The sequence below is a fragment of the Megalopta genalis genome, chromosome 5 (assembly GCF_051020955.1).
Source record: "Megalopta genalis isolate 19385.01 chromosome 5, iyMegGena1_principal, whole genome shotgun sequence".
NCBI lineage: Eukaryota > Metazoa > Arthropoda > Insecta > Hymenoptera > Halictidae > Megalopta > Megalopta genalis.
The window spans coordinates 26,713,105-26,733,824 of NC_135017.1; the positions used below are offsets into that span (position 1 = coordinate 26,713,105).

Consider the following 20,720-nt stretch of genomic DNA (forward strand, 5'->3'; position numbering starts at 1 on the left):
TACGGTCGATTTGGACGGTGCCATTTTTAAGAATCCTTTTAGTGTCTCTTTGATGAATTTGTTAGTTTATGACTCGGCTACGAAGAGTAGCGGCTGGCTTTCCTCTGGGAAAGTCAGTGAAGCAGTACAGTAAATTCTCCCTAATTGACGCTCAGATTGTACACAAAAATGGACAATTCGGGAAGAGAAGATATGGTTATTCGGGCCTTGCGGCTCGTTTTCATAGTTACCGATTGTCAACAACTATAAAAACGGGCCGCGAAGCTCGAATAATATCTCCTCTTCCGAAATTGTCCATTTTTGTGTACCGTAATTTTCCCTAATTCGCGCTTAGATTGCGCGCAAAAATGGATAATTCGGGAGCAGAAGATACGATTAGTCGAGCCTTGCGACTCATTTTTATCGTTGCTGACGATCGGTAACTGTAAAAACGAGCCGCAAGGCTCGAATAACCATCTCTTCCCAAATTGTTCATCTTCGTGCGCAATCTAAGCGCTAATTAGGAAGAAATTATTGTACAATCCGAGCGTCAATTAGGAAGAATTTACGCTCTCAATGGCACTTGACGTGGCCCAGGCCAGCACAGGGCACCAAGGGTGCTCGACAATTTATTTCCCGGAATTTTCTTGGGGCACCACGACGTCACCGTTGTTGGCGTCATACCGTCGAGCCACTCTCATCACCTCAGCCCCGATAGGCCTCTGTAATTGGTGGGCCCAGTGTCCCACTATATAGAAAATTTTTATGGAGGGGCATTGTACCTACGGTTTCAGCTGACCGATGAAATTCGTATTCGAGTCTTGTCATCCATCATTAGAGACTTGTCATCCGTCATTAAAATTTTGTTCGTCACAGTATATGGAACTATTTATTTTAAATATTTATTTATTTTAAATTAGTATTTATTTTAGATTAGTGCTTCGATCATTTCTATTACTTTACGACACTTTCGTTAAACATTGGAATCAAGAGAAGACGTAAGTACAGTAAATTCTCTCGAATTTTCCTTCAGTTTGCAAAGAAAAATGGACAATTTGGGAAGAGGAGCTACGATTATTCCAGTCTCGCACCTAGTTTTTATAATTGTTGACAATCGACAATTATAAAAATGAACCACGAAACTCGAATAATCGTATCCCCTCTTCCCAAATTGTCCATTTTTCTCTGCAAGCTGAAGGAAAGTCGATTGCCAACAATTATAAAAACGAGTTGCGAGACTCGAATAATCGTATCTCCTCCTCCCAAATTGTCCATTTTTCTTTGCAAGCTGAAGGAAAATTCGGGAGAATTTACTGTACTCGTACATCCGTGAATATTACCCGCAAAACTGTGCATACCCGTTACAGTCGCGATTCTCTTCCGAAACGCAACATCCAAATTCGTGCAATCATTGCGGTCGCAGCATGTTGCAACGTGCACCGTGATCTTGCGTGTTCGCAAATACCATAACGCCTCGTCTTAGATCTATTTACGACCAACAGCCGGACGAAAACTCAACTGCACCACGGAAATGCAGACTCTCGTTATCTTATCAGCTCGATGCTAATATACCCGTTTTTCTTTATATGTTGTGAAGGTATTCGTTTCCGATGCAAACAAGATTTTCGTCAGTCGGCTTGCACTTTGAGAGAGGTTATCATGGCGGTGGAAATGGGTGAGCAGGTGCCCGCGAAAGTGACATGGCCGCAATGGATCGCTGGTATCGGAGGTAAACGAGCCTGATCATTTTAATCAATGCGCGCAGAACATTGCTATTTAGCTGAAGACGCGCGTCGATTGCTTCTGCTTTATTTTTCTACGACTGTCGCTGCATGTCAAGCAAAGCGATCTAACCTTGACAGAATTTTCACGAATCGGAAGAAGTAATTACATTTTCCCAAGTATCTCTGCCTCGGTAATTATAGCAATTTTAACAGTTTCTGTGTGAAATATAGTTGTTCCTGACGAGAAAATGTGAAAGATTGTGTGCTTCGGTTAATTCGGTGCTGATGCTTCAACATATTTCAAGATCATCGTTGTCTTTCTAGAAGACGTATTTTGAATTAGTGTAACTCCGTGGAAATGATGAAATTAGCTAATCGTGTGCGTAATTGTACCGTTGCATCATTCGAGGCGAATAGCACTCCAGCACGTGTCACGTGCACTTATTAATCAGTGACACAGTTGTACTGATTGTAACGAGCAACGTTTCAAGCGGTTCAGCAGCTCTTCAATTAAAAATCATTTAAAGAATATCTAATTGATTTTCACGTGGTGTTCAATATTTCTTCCAACTGTAGAATCACGGTTTATCGAACTTCCGTGTGTGAAACATTTTTCCATGAATAAAACAGTGACATTTGTTAGAAAGTTTCCAACTTTACGTGACAGTCTATCGGAAATGCGTTGCGGAAAACAGGGAAACGTGTATCATAAATGCATATATGTTTCATAAATTCATACATGTTTCATAAATACAATAAGTGCACCATAAATTTGACCCTGGATTTAATCCTTCGCAATCGAAGCCATTTTAACTTTATGCGGTCGAAGTCTCGGATATTATCGACAACGCTATGTTTTCTATTGTATAATAATGCAAAATTGCGAAAGAATAGGAAGCAATTCTTCATTTAACAAAAATACATGTAGTTTAATAGTATCTGTAGATGTTTTAGATGCAGAGAGAGATTGCTATCAGAATTATCGAGTTGTGCGAAGAATGAATCTACTTCAATTTATAAGTTTTTAATATTTGTACTTTATTATATACTATATATATATATATATATATATATATATATATATACATATATATATTATATACTATATTATATTATATTATATTATATTATATTATATTATATTATATTATATTATATTATATTATATTATATATTATATATTATATATTATATTATATATTATATATTATATATTATATTATATTACATATTATATACTATATTATATATATATATAACACAGAATTTGCTTTTTCTTGAAATAGTAGTTCTATATGGAAATAGCCTTTCAAATATATTTTATGTATTAATATATTATTTTATGTATTATGTTATATCCATACGTAATTGCTATTCCAAAAAAGATTGTTTGTTAAATTTTATGTTACATGAGATGATACAAATATTTATAGCCTATTTACTATTTTAAAGATCTATTTCTCGTCAGCCCTGTTTATTACTGTGTGTGTGAGGAAGATATATCAATCGTTTCTCTTTACAAGTTTCCAAAGCAAACTGCATGAACGCTCGAAAATGAAAAGAAAATTTTATCCTGTTCCTAGAACCTGTGATTATACTAATTAAAAGAGAAACTATATTTTAAGATACCGAATAATGCGCGGAGTGATTTTTGCGCCCAGTCTATATCTTAAGAAATTCAACAATTGATTCATGGTACTTTCCCTCGACAAAGGAACAAAATATAATGATAACCAATGAGAAACGTCATAAAACAATTAGGATCTCAAAGAATAAACTCTAAATTCAAAATAGTTTATCTACAGCATTCCATTGCATACGACGTCCTGTATGCACTTCAATGCATATGAAAATGAGTTTTGTTACTCACACAACAGTTGACACCGTTAACTATTCCTTTTAAATACAAACGTAACAATTCTTTTAGAGCACGATATAACAATTCTCGCAACAATTTTTCAAACCGCGTAAATATTTCGAGATTCAAATAATCGGATTATCCTATAGCTTCGAACAAATCCACGATATTCACTAGAACCATCTAACGTTCGCAATCGTTCCCGGACGCCACGGACCTCCGAGCCATCCACTTCAGTTTCGCGAGGTGCCGTAAAACCGGCGGAATAAAACCGTTAATAAGCAGAGCAAATAGTCGTGCAACGGGAAGCGCGCTAAGTGCCGGGAAAGATCGAAGAAAACCTCGCTTCTGCCGCGGAACTTGCCATAATGTACTTTCCAGCCGAGTAGCCCAGTCCTCCGACAAACCATCGATTTCCAATTTGTCCGCAGTTTCGCTCCTACTGGCCCAATTCGGGTTCATGGGAGGCTGGTCGTCGCCGTACATCGCGGACCTAACGTCCGAGAACTCCTCGTTCACGCTGTCCACGGCGGAATTGTCCTGGGTGATCTCTCTGCTGAACCTCGGCAGGTTGTTCGGCGCGTTCACCGGCGCGCTCTGCGTCAACTATTTCGGCAGCAAGACGACGCTTCTGATCATCAGCGTGCCTATAGCCCTGTGCTGGTTGTTCGTGATCGTGGCGGACAACGTGTGGTGGTTGTACATGTCAAGGTCGTTCGGCGGGCTGAGCTTGGGTATGGTGTACAGCAGTTTCCCGCTTTACCTAGCCGAGATGGCCGATCCGAGCATCCGGGGCGCCTTGGTCTCTCTAAGCATGACCGGCATCCCGGCAGGGAGCTTCGTGATGTGCACGATGGGACCGTACCTGTCCATGACGGCGTCGAGTGCCATCTGCTTGGTGCCCTGTCTGGCGGTGATGATCCTGTTCGTGATGCTGCCGGAGTCGCCTCACCACTTGATCAAGACGAAGCAGGACCAGAAAGCGAAGGCGTCGATCCGGTGGTACCACCGCGACTGCGACGTGGAGCAGGAGTTCCAGTCCCTGAAGAAGTTCGTCGACAACTGCACCAGCCAGAGATTCGTGGAGTCTCTGACGGAGTTCAAGCAGCCGTGCTACGTGAAATCGCTGCTCCTGGTAATAGTGCTGGTCTCGTACGGGCAAATGTGCGGGATAAATAACGTGATGTTCTACATGGAGACGATCCTGAAGGACGCCGAGGTGACCGTGATCAACCCCGCGGTGGTAGTGATCATCGTGATGGTGACCGGTATCGTCGGCTGCGGCGTGTCCACGATCCTGGTAGACAGGTGCGGCCGGAAGGTGCTGATGATCTTATCCTGCATCGGTCTCGCGGTAGCACTCGGTTGCCTGACCATCGTGTTCCAGCTGCTGAGCTTCGACGTCCACTCGAAGGCGCTCGAGGGACTCTCGATCTTCGCGATGATGTTCCTGAACATTGCCGTGTTCGTAGGCGTGCTCACGGTGCCTCCCGCGATCATCGGCGAACTGTTCCCGCCGCACCTCAAGTGCATCGCTGCGTGTTTCGGGAGCTGCGTCGCCGGCATCACCTCCTTCATCTCCACGATAACCTATCTACCGCTGCTAGAGCTGATGACAAACCGGTTCGTCTATCTGTTCTACGGCTTGCTGCTGCTCACCGGAGTGCCGTTCGTGACGTTCTGTGTGCCCGAGACCAAGGGACTGTCCTTGCAAGAAATCCAGAGACGTTTGATGAAGATGATGGGTTCCCGGATTTAGACGATCGCGCGCGAATCGATCGAGCTTTCACGTAAGCCAGCTTGTAAATACGTTGTGTAGAAAAAGTTCCGCGAGTTTGTAAACGATACCACGATCTTCTTATTTATTTGTGAACATTTACATCGTCGTTCTGCAATATAGCGAGGCAAAACGCGTATGCCAATACTCTCTACTTTAACAATAATTAATCATTCCTTTTATTCGAAGTTAAAGACATTCGTCTCCTTATTCTTACTTGTTATTTAATTTCATTTAATTATAATATTGTAATAATAGCAATAAAATGTAGTTGTAATAATCAGGATAATAAATCGAATGGTTCTCAACAAAATTGAAGGACCATCGTTCGGATTTTGCTGTATTTATTTATCTTTTTTATTGTAAAAATGTCAGGATCGATTAATACGATTACAAAACTATCGAAAATCGTTTCGAAAAGATCGATTCCGAATATCGTCGTCTCTAGTGCTTTCATGTGCACAAAGAATTGTTTCGATACACCAATCGCGGAACTTTAGAATGCAAAATTTCGGCCACTTTTCTCTACAATGTGCGCGAATGTCGTTAGATAAGGCCTACCGTGATACCTTTTTTTAAACAAACACGATATCGATCTCCAACCGGAGAGGGGTGAGATCTTTACCTCGGGTCCTGAAAGCATCCTGTTCCTCCGTCAAAGCCTCGGACCCGCAGATATTTCATTTGGAACGGGTGAAAGCGCATCACGGCGAACTTTCCGGCAAATCCGAAAAAAAAGAAGTCGATGGAAGCCTCGGCCGATAATAAAAGGGGAGAGGTCGCAGCGGCTGTTGTTCTTTTAGCTTCCCATTCTTCCCTTAACCGAGAAACGATGTAGCTATTTCTCTTCGGGCCGGACGTACGCCGTCGCAGCGTCCGCGATGGAACTCGGCCAGTTTCATATTTTACAAGACGATATTTCAGCCGGGCTGGCTACGCCAACAGCATCGAAGGTGCCCACGGTCCCATGGCGGCACTGCTGAAAATTGGATGCTACCCTTATCTCGTTCGGTTCATTGCTGATGGCGCCACCGATGGCTCGTGTGCTTAACGTCGCACTGGCAGGACAACACTTGCAATCTACTGCGACAGCTAATCTCACTATGAGCGCGGAATCTGATCCGTAACTTCGAATCTCGTCAACCCAAAATCCAATAATTTTGAATGCTGCCGTGCTGGTTTCAATTAATCATCGGAGACGCGGTACTCGATCTTCGCTTTTTAACGCACTGAGTGCCGTGTAAATCGCATATTGGTAGAAGTGGACATCATTTAAATAAATGTTCATTTAAATGATTATTTAAGTAGATAATTATTTGCTGTTACGTAGTTCGCATAAAAGACGAAATGAATTATCAATTATTCCGAATAAATTGATTAAATTAGTAAAATTTATTTCTTACTCATAAATACAATTTTAATTGTTGCTTATTGTACATTATTCATTATTTGTTTGGTACAACGCGTCGAGCACGAGTCATGGTCAGGAAAAGACTATAATAATCATCATCTAAATTCGACTGAAAAATATCATTTCACTTGCAAAAGTAATGCACAAGACATCCATTGTATAATATACAACGGACGAAGGAGAGGCAAAAATTATGTATTATTTGTCTTTCCATAAAATCCAAATAAAGAATAGCATTTTATTTTCAAATAAGAAATAAATTATTTGCGGAATTATTCAAATGACATTTCAATTAAATATAAAATTTAATTATTATTTGCAAATGAAATATTAATTTACTTTGTAATTTGCAATTTATTGATTAAAATAAAATTTGCCCAACTCTGCACATCGACGACATTAATTCTTAACAAGGTTTCGAAATTCATTTTTATTGTAATTAGGTCGCGTAATATGAAATATTACTGCTGGTATTGTCTATAACCAACAATTTGTTATAGAGCATTTTATCCCCTGAAGTAGGATGAATGGAAGAGAACATTATCAATTCAAGATCTATGATCGAATATTATTTATTCAAGGAAGAAGACATTTACAGCAGAAGACAATCAAGTGCACTCTCAACTTACAAGGAAGGTAAGATGATTAAAACGCTGGGCTTCGAGATTCGAGCTCCGAAGAAGACACGCTTCAAATACGCTTGCAGACTAAGAGAAGCGTTCAGGTACGTACATAAGTATAAGTGAAGAAAAAAATAGACTGTGAATCTTTATGCAAATTCTAATTCTCCAAGATTCTCCAATTCTCCAAAAATTTCTTTTCCTAACCGGAAGATTTTCGGGTTTAACTCATGTTGTGCCGCACACCGATATATATCGTTGTTGGTTGGACTTGAAGAAATGTAATTTTCTCCGTTTCTTAAATAAATAGAAGCTTTATTTTTGAATTGCTTTAAAAATTTTCTAATTATCATGTTTTACAAAATTTTCATAATTTCTTTCCGAATCTTTACCAAACTACGTCAAACAGGTTTAGTATCTTTCGCTCAGGTACACGCAACCCTTTTGATCGACGCTGAAAGGATTCGAATAAAATAACATGGTCACCAACATAAATCGACAGAATACTTAATTTACACGAATACATCCGGCGTCTAGTTACTATATCAATCAAAATAACGAAGAACTGGAAACACCACGTTGAAGAACCCGATCTCCTCGGTTCTTAGGCGATCTTAAGAGAGCCTCAGTATGTCCCCAAGATTTCTTAAGATCTCAAGACGAAATCAAGGGTTCTTGAAACTTTCCGAGGGAATTCAAAGATCTCCGAGGCTCGCATAAAGAGCCATCTTGAATCTTCGTGGACCCGGAAAGATTTCAAAGACACGTATGGATCGTGAGAGCCCCTCCTGGATCCGAAATACTAAGAGAGATTAGGTAGCAATTGCCGGTGATTAGGCAGCAATTCTATGGATCACGGAAGCCCAGCCTGAGATCGGAGATTTCGGGGAAGAACGATTCTTATCTTCCGCGGCGGTTCTATTCGGTGTGCTTCGCTGGAATCCCGCGCGTAACACACTTTCGTCGCCAATATTGATTACAGAATCCCGAATTACCATTCGCGGTAATGTGATTATTCGGAGCACTAGTTATAACGATCGGTTAAATGGATATCAAACAATTATCAACCGAATTGTTCCAACGTGTATAAAGGCGGCGATTGTGTTTTCGGGAAAGGTGAACCAGCCGGTCCACGCAATGGATCGCGTTCGACAACGCGAATTCAATTCGCCGACGACCGCACAAAAGATTTCATAGTTTTCGAACTTCACGCTGAATTGTTTCAATGCCAGCCGCGAATAAGAGCTGTCGATTGCGCGAATGTTAGCGCGCCGATGAATGTTTCACATATCCGCGCCGCCTCCAGCGGCGACCCGGATAATTAACGTTTTAAACTCATTACTATGCAACCTAATTACGGGGTGGAAGAGCAGCGCGAACCGACCAATAACTATTTACTGCGTCCGCCGCGAGATAATGGAAACGGGTCGGTCGCCTTCTGACATACCGACGCCGTTAAATTATCCAGATTTACGGTAAGCCGATTCTAAGCGAATCGCCGACGAGATACAAGATATTATGGGAGTCGTCCTAATTAATACCGTGGACGATTCGCCCGGTCGCCCGGATCCAGATTGAGGGATCGCGGGACAGCATTTAATACCGGGCGCTGTCCACCAGCGCTTCATGAAATATTCATATCGACGTTTTTTTATCCACGACGTTATCAGCGCATTGACTCCCTTTACAGCTTCTATCCTTTTGTCGGAGCGGTCGTTACGATTTAGAGGGCATAAAAAAACATCGTAAAGGAGGCGATCGCCACTCGGATATAAACCGGAATATTCAGTAGAACGTTCGACGTTCAATCGAGTATGAAACGCCCGGACAACGATCCCGTGGATTACATTAATAGAGTTTTGTAGCTTGACAAATCGATCATGTTCGCCGACCGTTCTCCTTTGTCCAGGAAACGTTTATTGTTCCTTGGGAAAATTTACATTATCTGCGCAATATTCGTAACGATATGATCGATTGAATGACCTGTGCCCGGCTTATTCTAGACTAGATTCTTCGTTGCATGTTTATTATTAGCGGATCTTTATGCGAAATAAAATGTTACCGTGTCAACCGTGAGATTAGAAGATTAAATTTTTGTTTAACTTTATTTAATACTGGCGATAATACGTCAAACATAATACAACAACAGACTTACGTTCTTTCTGGAAATCTTTGCAAATTTATATTTCGCCTACTTATCCTTGCCATGAATGCATCAAATCCACGAGTCTGTTTATTATATAGGATGATTCCTTTTGTATACAGTTTCTCGAGCAGTTCTGTTAACCCGACAAAAAAAACGTGTCGAAAAGTTTATCGGTTTCCTGTCGTCTGCACGATAAAATGTTGGATTGAAAACAGTTGTTATTTTTAACACGTTCCGTGCCGAGCTTTTTTTACTCGAATCTTCACACTTTGATATTTTACTAAAACTTGATGTATTACGTGCAATTATTAATTCTCGTGCACATAACAACGAACAAAAACTTATCAACGCCCATTCTTGCGGTGGAAATTGATTCTTCGGTTCTAAATTTCTTGTAAACAATTTGTTCAGTTCACTAAGTAAACATGCAAGCGTGTACCATCGATGGTACACGTGGCACGGAACGTGTTAAAAAGGAAATCGAGATCAGTGAATTCTGCTGTCTGTACTACGCTTTTAAAGTTGCAACATCAATTAGCACATTTGACACGAACGTCTTGACACGAACTACAGTGATATGAAGTAAAGAATATGCGATGCCATTTGAAAAAATGTAGGTGATCTCGATTTTCTTTTTGCAAATAACAACTGTTTTAAATCCAATGCTTTATCGCGCAGTCGACAGTAAAGCGATAAACTTTTCGAAACATTTTGTTTCCAAAACAGAATTTACGAACATTTATTTTTACAATATTCTAGTATCGAAACGTTCTATTATCTAATCATTGTATTATTTGCGTACATTATCGCCTAGTGGAGAACTTGAATGAGATTTCTAGATAATAGAATGTTTTGGTATATATCAGGATACTACAAAAATAAACCTTCGGGGAATTATATTTAATATAATATTATATTTAAATTCTATCGATGAAAACAGATTTTGAGTGATGGGAGTGACGGGCGAGTGAACAGGAGAAATAAAAGATTAACATGAGACTGAAATAACGAAATAAATAAATTATTATTATTTAAATTTGTTCAGTCTTTAGATATCGCATCTTGCGATACAACTGAACTCTTTAATTGTAATTCGGCTAAACAATTAACCCTTTGCATTCGAGGCCATATCAACTGTAAATTAAAAATAATTTTTCTGACTTATAGTATTTCCATTTTATATAAAAGAGTGCATTTTATCCGTATAAAATTGGGTCTTGTGACTCATACAAGAGTTACACTTTTAACAATTTTTTAAATCTAAACTTTGTTAATATAAGAATTATCTTGGAATGTGATACAAAAAGTTTAATGGTGCCTCGGAGTCAAAGGGTTAATATTGCGAAATTTTATATATTTATAGTCAACGCGTTAACGATGCACAAATGCGATAATTATGAACCACAAGGTACAAAAGAAACTCTCAATAGTTAATATAAGTCGGTTGTGAAACGAAGAGCAACGCCCAGGCAGCAGAATTTCCAACTGAAATGTCATTCGAGGTTCCCCGCGAAGAATACAATTAATGCGCCCGCTCTTTCGCATAATCTGAATGCAGAATCAGTCGAGATAGCTCATAAAGCAGCAGCAAGGACCGATGGCAACCGAACGAAACGCTTTTCTTCGTTTCACCGACCCAAGGGTGGAACAGGGGAGAGGAAGTGGGAGGACACGGAGACGTCTGATGCCACCTTAAACCTTTCTCGGGGACAAACGAGATAGTTTATCGTCGCGCGGATATAAACGCTTCTCTTGACAAAGCCACGGAAATTGTACGCTCGAAGGCACACATTGTACATCACTGGCTTCCTTCGAGTCGCAGACACACACGGCCGGCTTTCATCGTAAAGCCGACGCATCGTAGAAACCATTTCTGAACTGTCCAAAGAGCTTATGTTCTCGACGGCAGCTTGTTCGATTATTCTCGATCAATTATATCTAGCAACGGAGAATTACGTTCCCGCAGCTTCTTTAAATATTAATGCGTCGCAGAATTATAACAGAATTCTCTTCTTCGGGCGAGACTACTCTTTAATCCGTACGTCAATACCACGGTTCTAGAAAATTACGGAGGTTGGAATTTAATTCGCGTATTTGTCAGAAAAGAATCATGAAAAGAAATTCAATAGGCCAGAGAAATAGAGATACGAGAAGAACTTCAAGCAACAATATAACTTGAAAGTGAAAACACGTGACGTGCAGCGTTTTCGCTTTAGAGTACTTTACAGATTTAGTTTAATACATTAATTTTTAACTAAATCTTGAAATTCATATTGAATGTGATATATTCGGAGAAACTGAATATTACTGAGTAATTTCAATAAATTAAAAATAATATAAATATGTCCTTAAGTTTCTCTTCAAGATCTTGAAATTCATATTGAATGTGATATATTCGGAGAAACTGAATACTACTGAATAATTTTAATAAATTAAAAATAGTATAAATATGTCCTTAAGTTTCTCTTCAAGATCTTGAAATTCATATTGAATGTGATATATTCGGAGAAACTGAATACTACTGAATAATTTTAATAAATTAAAAATAGTATAAATATGTCCTTAAGTTCTTCTAAAGCTTCCACTGTTCAGTATTTAACTTATACAATTTCATTTGACTTATACATTTTCATTTGATTTATACGTTTTCATTTGATTTATACATTTTCATTTGATTTATACATTTTCATTTGACTTATGCATTTTCATTTGATTTATACAATTTCACTTGACTTTCAGTTCAGTTACGACTTATGCGGTTTGATAATTATTCAGGGAACGATTGCACTATTTCTTTCTCAACGCGAATGCCGGCCTCACGCATCTATACGTGGATTTATCTCATTTCGCACGGGACAGTGTGCCTGCAGCACTTTAGCTCTGAGCCTCTCATAGGAAGTATGCAAAACGTAGAGCTTACTTAGCCCCGCATTCGGAATTAGTTAAAGCAGTCGTTTGTTATGATTACCATGATGCTTATGCAATATCGACATTTCCGAAACAAATATGTATCTACGCGGTCTAGCTCGAATGGGAGCTTATTTTATTCGAAGCATTCTACAATCGTATAAAACTTTCATATTCGTTCCATTACGTCTCATCGAAGCCCGGAATCATCAGCTTTCTAATAAGAACGGTTTTGTTAGAAAGTCACTCTCTTATAAATATATTTTTCACATAACAATATCATGTTCTCCATACATCGTACTATCTATACTAAAAATATTTTTAACAACGTCTTCAACTCGGTTTCATTAATACTCATACCCTAATTCTGCTGAAACAGGAAACATCGTTCTAAAGACATTAATACTTTGAGTATCCGAACATCCGATATCTGAATTCTTTATTATCCAAACTTTAATATCCATTTCACATGTGTAATACGTGGATCAATTTTAAAGTAATCTACAATACCTATTCTATAAATCTGCAGTGCCACATTGTTAATGTAACATTGCCACATTGTTAATTTAGCATTGTCACAAGGCAATTGCTCAATTTCCTTGTTTCCTTGCTCAATTCGGATAACCGAGGTTGGACCGTAATTTAAATTGACATTTTAGACTAACCACACGATACTCCTTTGCGACAATAATTTTCTTCAAAAATCGTCGTTTATTATAGCTGAGCCTTAACCTTCCGCGAATCAGGTGAAAAAAGTGACGAGCTAAACCATGATCATTACACGTTAATAGGTTATATAGTATTTCATCGTTTTTGTAATAAGGACTGACCTCGATAAAGCAAACATTGATGTTCTAAAAACAAATGCTTTATTATTATTAATAAAAATCTAGGCCGCTCGCGTGTACTTTGTAATAAAATGCTGCAATTTTAAAACCGCTGAAGTTAATTCAATTCCACATGATTCACGGAAGGTTAATTAGTCAGCTGTTGCAACCGCTTTGAAAAGTGTACTAACAATGTGTTGCAAAAAATAAACGATGACGTATATACTTAATAATTATTTAGAACCTTTTGTTTGTTCGTTTCATTTCGTCTTGGCCTCCGAACATTCGAAATATCTTAAAATTTACGAATATGTTTTAGTTTTTACTAAAATTGCGATTTGCAGCATATTTTCATTCATGACGAGTATACTCGTCATAATGGCAAAATGTTTTCATTCATTCATGACGAGTATATTCGTCATAATGGCAAAATGTTTTCATTCATTCATGACGAGTATACTCATCATAATGGCAAAATGTCGCTGTTAAAATATTAGATCAAAAAGACGGTTTAATTAAATTAGACGGTTAATTTTATAAAATTAACAATTTTATCACTAATATTTACTTATTCGCTTACCATTAACACATACTACATACATAATAAACGAAAAACGCAGGAAAGATCAAATACATATAAAAGTTAAGAATTCAAATTGCTGCAGTTGTTTGGTATTCAACAAAGCAAGGAACGATACATAATGGCACTTTATACGTCGAGCACCAATATCGTGATTCTGTTCTAATCTCATTTTTATAACAATATAAACACCTTCGATTGGTCTCAAAACATTCTAAACATCTTGAAATTTGAGAATTTTTGTTTTCAATACTTATTTTATAAATCTTCAGTGCCACATTGTTAATTTAGCATTGTCACAAGGCAATTGTTCGGATAATAATCCGCAGGCTCATGTTTCCTTGCTCAATTCGAATAACCGAGGTTGGATCGTAATTTAAATTGACATTTTAGACTAACCAGACGATAATTTTCTTCAAAAACATCGTCGTTCGTTATAATTAAAAAATTACAATTTAAATAGCCAACGGTCGCTACCTTTTACTCACGACGAGTATGCTCGTCACGACACAAAATATCACCACTTCTTCATGACGAGTATACTCGTCGATTACATCTAACTGCTTAATCGGCGTGGAGCAAGTCTCGGTACGCATTTCGTAGCTATTAATTGCTCGAAAAGAGTGCGCCGCTGAACGAAGTCGATTACCCTGTCGAGCTCTCCTTGTTCCAGATTCCTTTATTCGTCGCTAATTACGATCGCAGAAAATCTGACGACTGTGGCCGAATTCTATCCGATTAAGGGTATCGCTCGCCGAAATGGTTCGCGACATTTAAGTAAGTAATGCGCGTTCTATCGATCCGCGGGCTCTTCGAAAGCAATCCGGAGACCATCGGAACCGAGTCACGGTTAATACTGGAAGTTCGACGGTAGCTGTCCGTCATTTCGCAGACTGAACTTCCGGCGTCCGTGCGTCCCGATTAACGAGCTGTCGCTGGCGGAATCGATAAAACCGGTGGCCGAGTTCGAATCAAAAACGAAACGTAACGAAACGAAACGGCCCGGTCGCCACGGCCCATTCGTTTGCCTCGTTCTAGCCCGGGCACAGTGGTTCAATTTACCACGACGGCAGTCTTGGAGCGAGCCGCGGCACAAAGGCACGAGGCATCGTTGCACAGCGAATTATTGCCGCTTCATTTCGCCCGAATGTAAATGGATTTATTCTGTGACATCGTTCGGTCGCGTCCCTTTCGCCCTACGTTCGGGTAATTAAAATAAAGGGCGACCCCGGATCCGCCACGCGACCATATTTTCCGCGCACTCGACGGCCGCGTTGCCTTCGCGTCCCTCGAAATAGAACGGCAAGGTAAACACCGTAGAAACCGGAGAATCGAAGGGAACATGCAACAACGGCCGAGCAACGATTCTCGTTCGCCGGATGTTACGGGATCGTTCGTGATTTCACGAACGATGATTTCATGCTTTAGTCCCCGGTCTGCGTGCTTCGTCTCAGTAACGCACGATTATTTTTAACTGCGCGGAAGAGTCTTCTGCCGGGTGTCGGGAAAGCAAAGCCGAGATTTTTATGTAGATTGAGTTTTAGCATTTCTGTTTTTAATGCACGGTGAATAAAATAATGATTGGCAAAGAAGCAGATGCCGAATGGATACGTGACATGGAAGGTTTGCAGGAGTAGACGTTCTAAAATTGCTGAGAAATAGATCAAAATAAGGATGTTTGTTGCATTTAATCCCTAACGGTGGACAACAAAATATAAAAACTTGTAACTAGATGTTGGATCTTTATGCAAAATAAAGATTGTCTGCGTCGATTGCAAGACGCATGAGCCAAGTATAATAATCTTTCTTTCTGAGATAATTTTAATAAGTTGAAATTAATACAGCAACATTCTTAATTTCATTTAATCTTTTCTCTATTTTTAGTATCGCCATTCCATTATTGCTATAAATGCATAAAATCCGCAGTCTAGTTATAACGTGTTCTATTTAAATTTTAATTGTTGTAGAAGAAAGAGTGTGATGTGCAACAACGATTTCACAAAAATCGATATAAATTAATCATTAACGTTAATGTGATCAAGATATAATTTAGAAGAGTGCATAATTACAGTTCAATTTTAGGTAAATACGATTCTAGTCATTTAGTACAACCTACAGCTACAAAGTTGCTAGCTATAGGAATAGGAAAATGATTTGAATTTCATTTAATAAAACATATATATGTATATTATTTATATATTATTTATATATTATATTATATTATATTATATTATATTATATTATATTATATTATATTATATTATATTATATTATATTATATTATATTATATTATATTATATTATATTATATTATATTATATTATATTATATTATATTATATTATATTATATTATATTATATTATATTATATTATATTATATTATATTATATTATATTATATTATTTATATATTATATTTATTGAATATATCTTATTCAATAAATAAAAAGTTCATTATGCTCCAAATTTTTGTATTATTTTATTTTGTTTATTGGCGGAATAAAAAAATTTAATATATCGTCTCCGATAAATATAAAATTAATTACGCACGAAAACAAACGAAAGGCTCAGCAATTGGTCACCCCACAGTACCCTACATTTTCCAAGCCTAAGATTCTATCTTCTGAGTGTTTAAAACTGGACTTGGATTGTCTCCAGATGGTAACTGTAACAGTAATTTCATTATCCCATTCATTTACTTTCACTAGAGACACGAGACGAGCCAAATGCTTTTCTAGGAGATCATTAACACTTTGACTGCAGTCCCGACATCTCAAAAATTTCCTAAAATTCAACATTTTAATAATCTTTTAACACATTAATAAACTTTCTCAATCTTCATACACTTTACGGAGTCAAATCGTTGTAATAAATAATACTGTAACGCAAAAATTATTTCTAAAATCCAGATGATAATTGAACCGCAGATTTGATGCATTTATGACAATAATGAATGGCTGTCATTTGTTGCAGTAGAGAGATCGAAGAATCGAAGAGTGTCAATATCTTCTTTCGATCTAGCAAAATTATTGAGTAAAGAAAGAAATTCCTAAGTGACTTTTGGTTCTTGCAACAGATGCACAACATTTTTATTTTGCATAAAAATCCACAGTCTAATAACAATAATCCTAATATTCATTCAGAATCTCATTTCTATAACAATGTAAACACCTTCGATTAGGAATAGCCCCAAAATATTCTGAACATCTTGAAATTTGAAAATATACTTTTGTTTTCACTAAAATTACAATTTAAATAGCCAATGGTCGCACCACTTTTTACGCACGACGAGTATACTCGTCATGACAAAAAATACTGCCGCATCTCCGTGACATAACCTATATTCATTCGCACTTTCTAAATCTATAATGTTAACGCGAGGAACAATGGTAAATCCGAACGTTAGAAATGTTTCCGCGCCGATAAATCATTTTCTTCATAAGAGGCAAGGGGTAGTTCAGCCGGTCTTCTTATTTCCATAGTAAACGTGAAACTTCCTGCCGGTCCTTCATTCGGCGCGACCAAGAACTCCAATGATACTCCAACAAATGAAAACCGACTATTAAAGAACTTCCCTCGGACGAACTCCCATACGTTATCTGCAGTTCGGCTAGAATTTAGCCGAGCCCCGTCGCGATAACAGTTCTCAAGTTCGCGGAGAAAACCCACCCTCCCGCCCCGACACCTGTATAATGTTTGAGGCGCAAGAAGAATCATAGAGACGACGCGCAATAATGGAATGCCCCCAAGTTCCAGTCAATAAAGAAGTTCCGAAAACAATTTTGCAATGCAATAACCCTTCGTGCCGCGGCAATCGACAAAGTTTCCCCGGGTGCCGCCGCCATATCCAGACGCGTCGGGGGCGGAGGCCTTAAAATTCAACGAACCTCGAGGAGGATCGTCTATCCACTTACAAACAGAGATTCCGCCCCTCTGTTTTCATCCCAAAGGGACCAGGGATCGCCCGATCGCCCGTAAAAATCCGAAGATCGCGGGAACAATGCGCGCCGGTCGATCGGCCATGCCGACGCGATGCAACGCGCGCGTTTCCTCGTTTCCAGGTGAGAATGCCCGACATTATCCCCAACCGGAAGGCGAATTCACGCAAAACAGCGGGGCGAAGGTGGAGAGGAACGCTGAAAATCGAATCTCGCGTCGAAGTAATTTTTTACCGCGCCGGAAGCACCCGCAACCGTCTTCGGCGTTTAACTCTGCTTTCACCCCCGCCCCCTTCCCCCACTCTCAGCGATCGCGAACCACCGATTGCGATTATAATTTGTCGGCGACGTTGGCCGAGCAAAAAGACTGGTAATCTGAATAAAATCTTGCGACTGTCTCTCTGTGTCGTTGAGAGAGACGCAACGATATTTTATTATTTTATATTTTATTATATTATATTTTATTATATTATATATTTATATTTACTATTATTATAATTATTATTATAATTATATATATATATTATTATAATTATTATATACTTTATATTTTATTATATATATTTTCTTATTGCGAGCTGATTTTGTTAATATATGCCGAGATTGCTGCAGATATTAATTTGGACGCAGATATTAAAGATTTTATGGTCTTTAGAAAAGAGATATAGTAGTAGCTAATTTTTTTGGAGAAAGGAGTACACTTTAAAATGTGACCAAAAGGAACGTTGCATCCCGTTACGCTCATAATTAGAAAAAATAATATAATATAACATGCGTCACTCTTACTAAGACCAAATATGTTACTATTAATGTGTTACGTTAATATGTCAATATGTCGTCCAAGTAGCATAACAAAATGAAAAATCGGAAAGAAACGATATAAAACGAAAAATAAATAAAATTTAAAATTGAATAGAATCCGATTCAATTTTACGATTTAGTTGAGTCTTGTATAAATTTAATTAGATTTAATTTTAATAGAAATTTCATTCAATTGATTATAATGGCGTAATGTCAATTAAATACATTTTTATTATGAAATTAAATATATTATAATATTTATTGTACAATCTAATTAAAAATTCTTTTGATGAACTTGTTATAGATTAAATACACACACAAGTTCTGATGTAATTAATACAATTTTACGACGATTGATACGACTGATCGAGATAATTAAATACTGTCGGAAACGGATATTAAATTAGATATAATTATTAAATAAGAGATATAAGAGATTATTAAATAAAAGATATAATAATTAAATTAGATATAACTAAAAAAATATGGGCAATAGAAAACTGTGTTTTGGAATAATTTGAGTATTGAGCGTACTGATTAGTACGTCAAATTCTGTAACTCGTCGCTTCATTCAGATAAATAAAGCATTTACAAATAATATGAACAATTTCGCGTGATGTGGAGATAGGCCACTTCGAAGCTGCGTAATCGTGTTCAAAACGAGCAAATGGTACAAAAGATCTTAGTAAATCATGTTACAAACGTTACTTATGTTAGTCTAAAAAATTGACTACTAGTGAACAAATTTTTCATCATTGGAATATTTCTACAGAATATTTCTACAGCTTTCTTCCGCGTTCTCGGGGTGAATGCTCCACAGTGCGCTGGTTGGCGGCTCGAATGCGGGGATGGTATTCGAAAGGCTGCGGATGATCCTGTAGCCTGGATGCGGGCCACGCGCTCCCGCAGCGAGTTCGGCCGATTGTTTAAACAAAAGGAGCTCGCCGAAAGAAGCGGTCGGGCCGCGTGCCGATGCTCGATGCGCCGTAGACATCGACCGGACAAAATGTAGGCTAGTAGTATGTCTCGGGGAACGACAGGAATTGGTTCGTCGCCAAGTCGCGGATAGTCAATGGAACGACCGGAGGGGCGGGAACGTACCACGGTTTCGTAACCTAAATTTCACGCGCACTGCCATCCGGCGATCCCTTTGAAGCGGACTGTACGCCTTCCGGTGGATCAATGATACTCGTGACGAACTGTACACGGTGTTGCACTGCAATACACCGTTCCCGATACCTGCGAACATATCCCCGACCGTTCGAGCGGACGCGGACGCCGCGAGATAATCGGGACAACGTCGTTCCCCAAATCTCTGCGTCCGGGATCAGAGTTTTTGTTGCTCCCACGCTTTGTCTAACAGAGGCCCCGGATTTTTTGCCAGCCTCGAGCATGCAACGATCTCTTAATCGCGAGGACTGCGGATCCTTATGCGGATACGCGCGGGAATCCAGGTTCGAGCTGCTGCAGTTAGGGTAGTTCAGCCGGTTATTGTGGAATAACCAATTGCTGTAATTTCACTTTGTTTTCCGGCGTAATTCGCTGAATATTTGTCGGATAAGAGATATTACATTTTTGTATTAAAAAATAAACAAACGTTGCTGTACCTTCGATTCGTTTTCTGGCATAGCGAAAAAGAATATATTAAATTTTGTAATTCGAAACTAAACAAAATAAATGAATAAGAAAGTAAATAAATAATACAAAGCCGGCTCCGCTAGCCTAGTCATTTAATTTTTATTTCAGTGATGTACATTTATTACGATGCGCAGACTCCGCTAGTAGCGTGCTATTAGTAATTTTCGATATTTATAAAACCAATAAAGTTTTTCACTGAGATCTGATATTGTAGAACTTATAACTTGAGATTTAGGATCTATGCAATTAGAATTATTGCTATTAAGATCGTTAAAATTATTTAACAAAGAAATTGCAATCGATGCAGACAATTTTTATTTCGCATAATGGTCTGTAGTCTAGTTTTTAGATTTTGTTATCGACTGTCAGAAGCCATTTGCAACAAACTTCTTTTTCATTTTTCAGTAGTCATAGAATATCCAATTCCGCGAGCCTTTCAATTGACGTATCCATTTAGCCCGAAAACAAAGCAAATGCACAGCAATTGGTCATCCCACGATAACCGGCTCCACCA

The 20,720-nt window shown here is 38.4% G+C and overlaps 2 protein-coding genes across 2 annotated transcripts in view; one reads left to right on the forward strand and one right to left on the reverse strand.

Annotated features, from left to right (window-relative positions):
- Nucleotides 1–20,720, reverse strand: part of LOC117222450 (discs large 1) — a 496,085-nt gene that overhangs the window by 366,246 nt on the left and 109,119 nt on the right. The gene's annotated exons all lie outside the window — the stretch shown is intronic.
- Nucleotides 831–5,681, forward strand: LOC117222449 (facilitated trehalose transporter Tret1). The gene is made up of 3 exons (XM_033474147.2): nt 831–977; nt 1,577–1,708; nt 3,993–5,681. Exons 2-3 carry the CDS (start codon nt 1,639–1,641, stop codon nt 5,318–5,320), a joined length of 1,398 nt encoding a protein of 465 aa, XP_033330038.2. The 5' UTR covers nt 831–977; nt 1,577–1,638; the 3' UTR covers nt 5,321–5,681.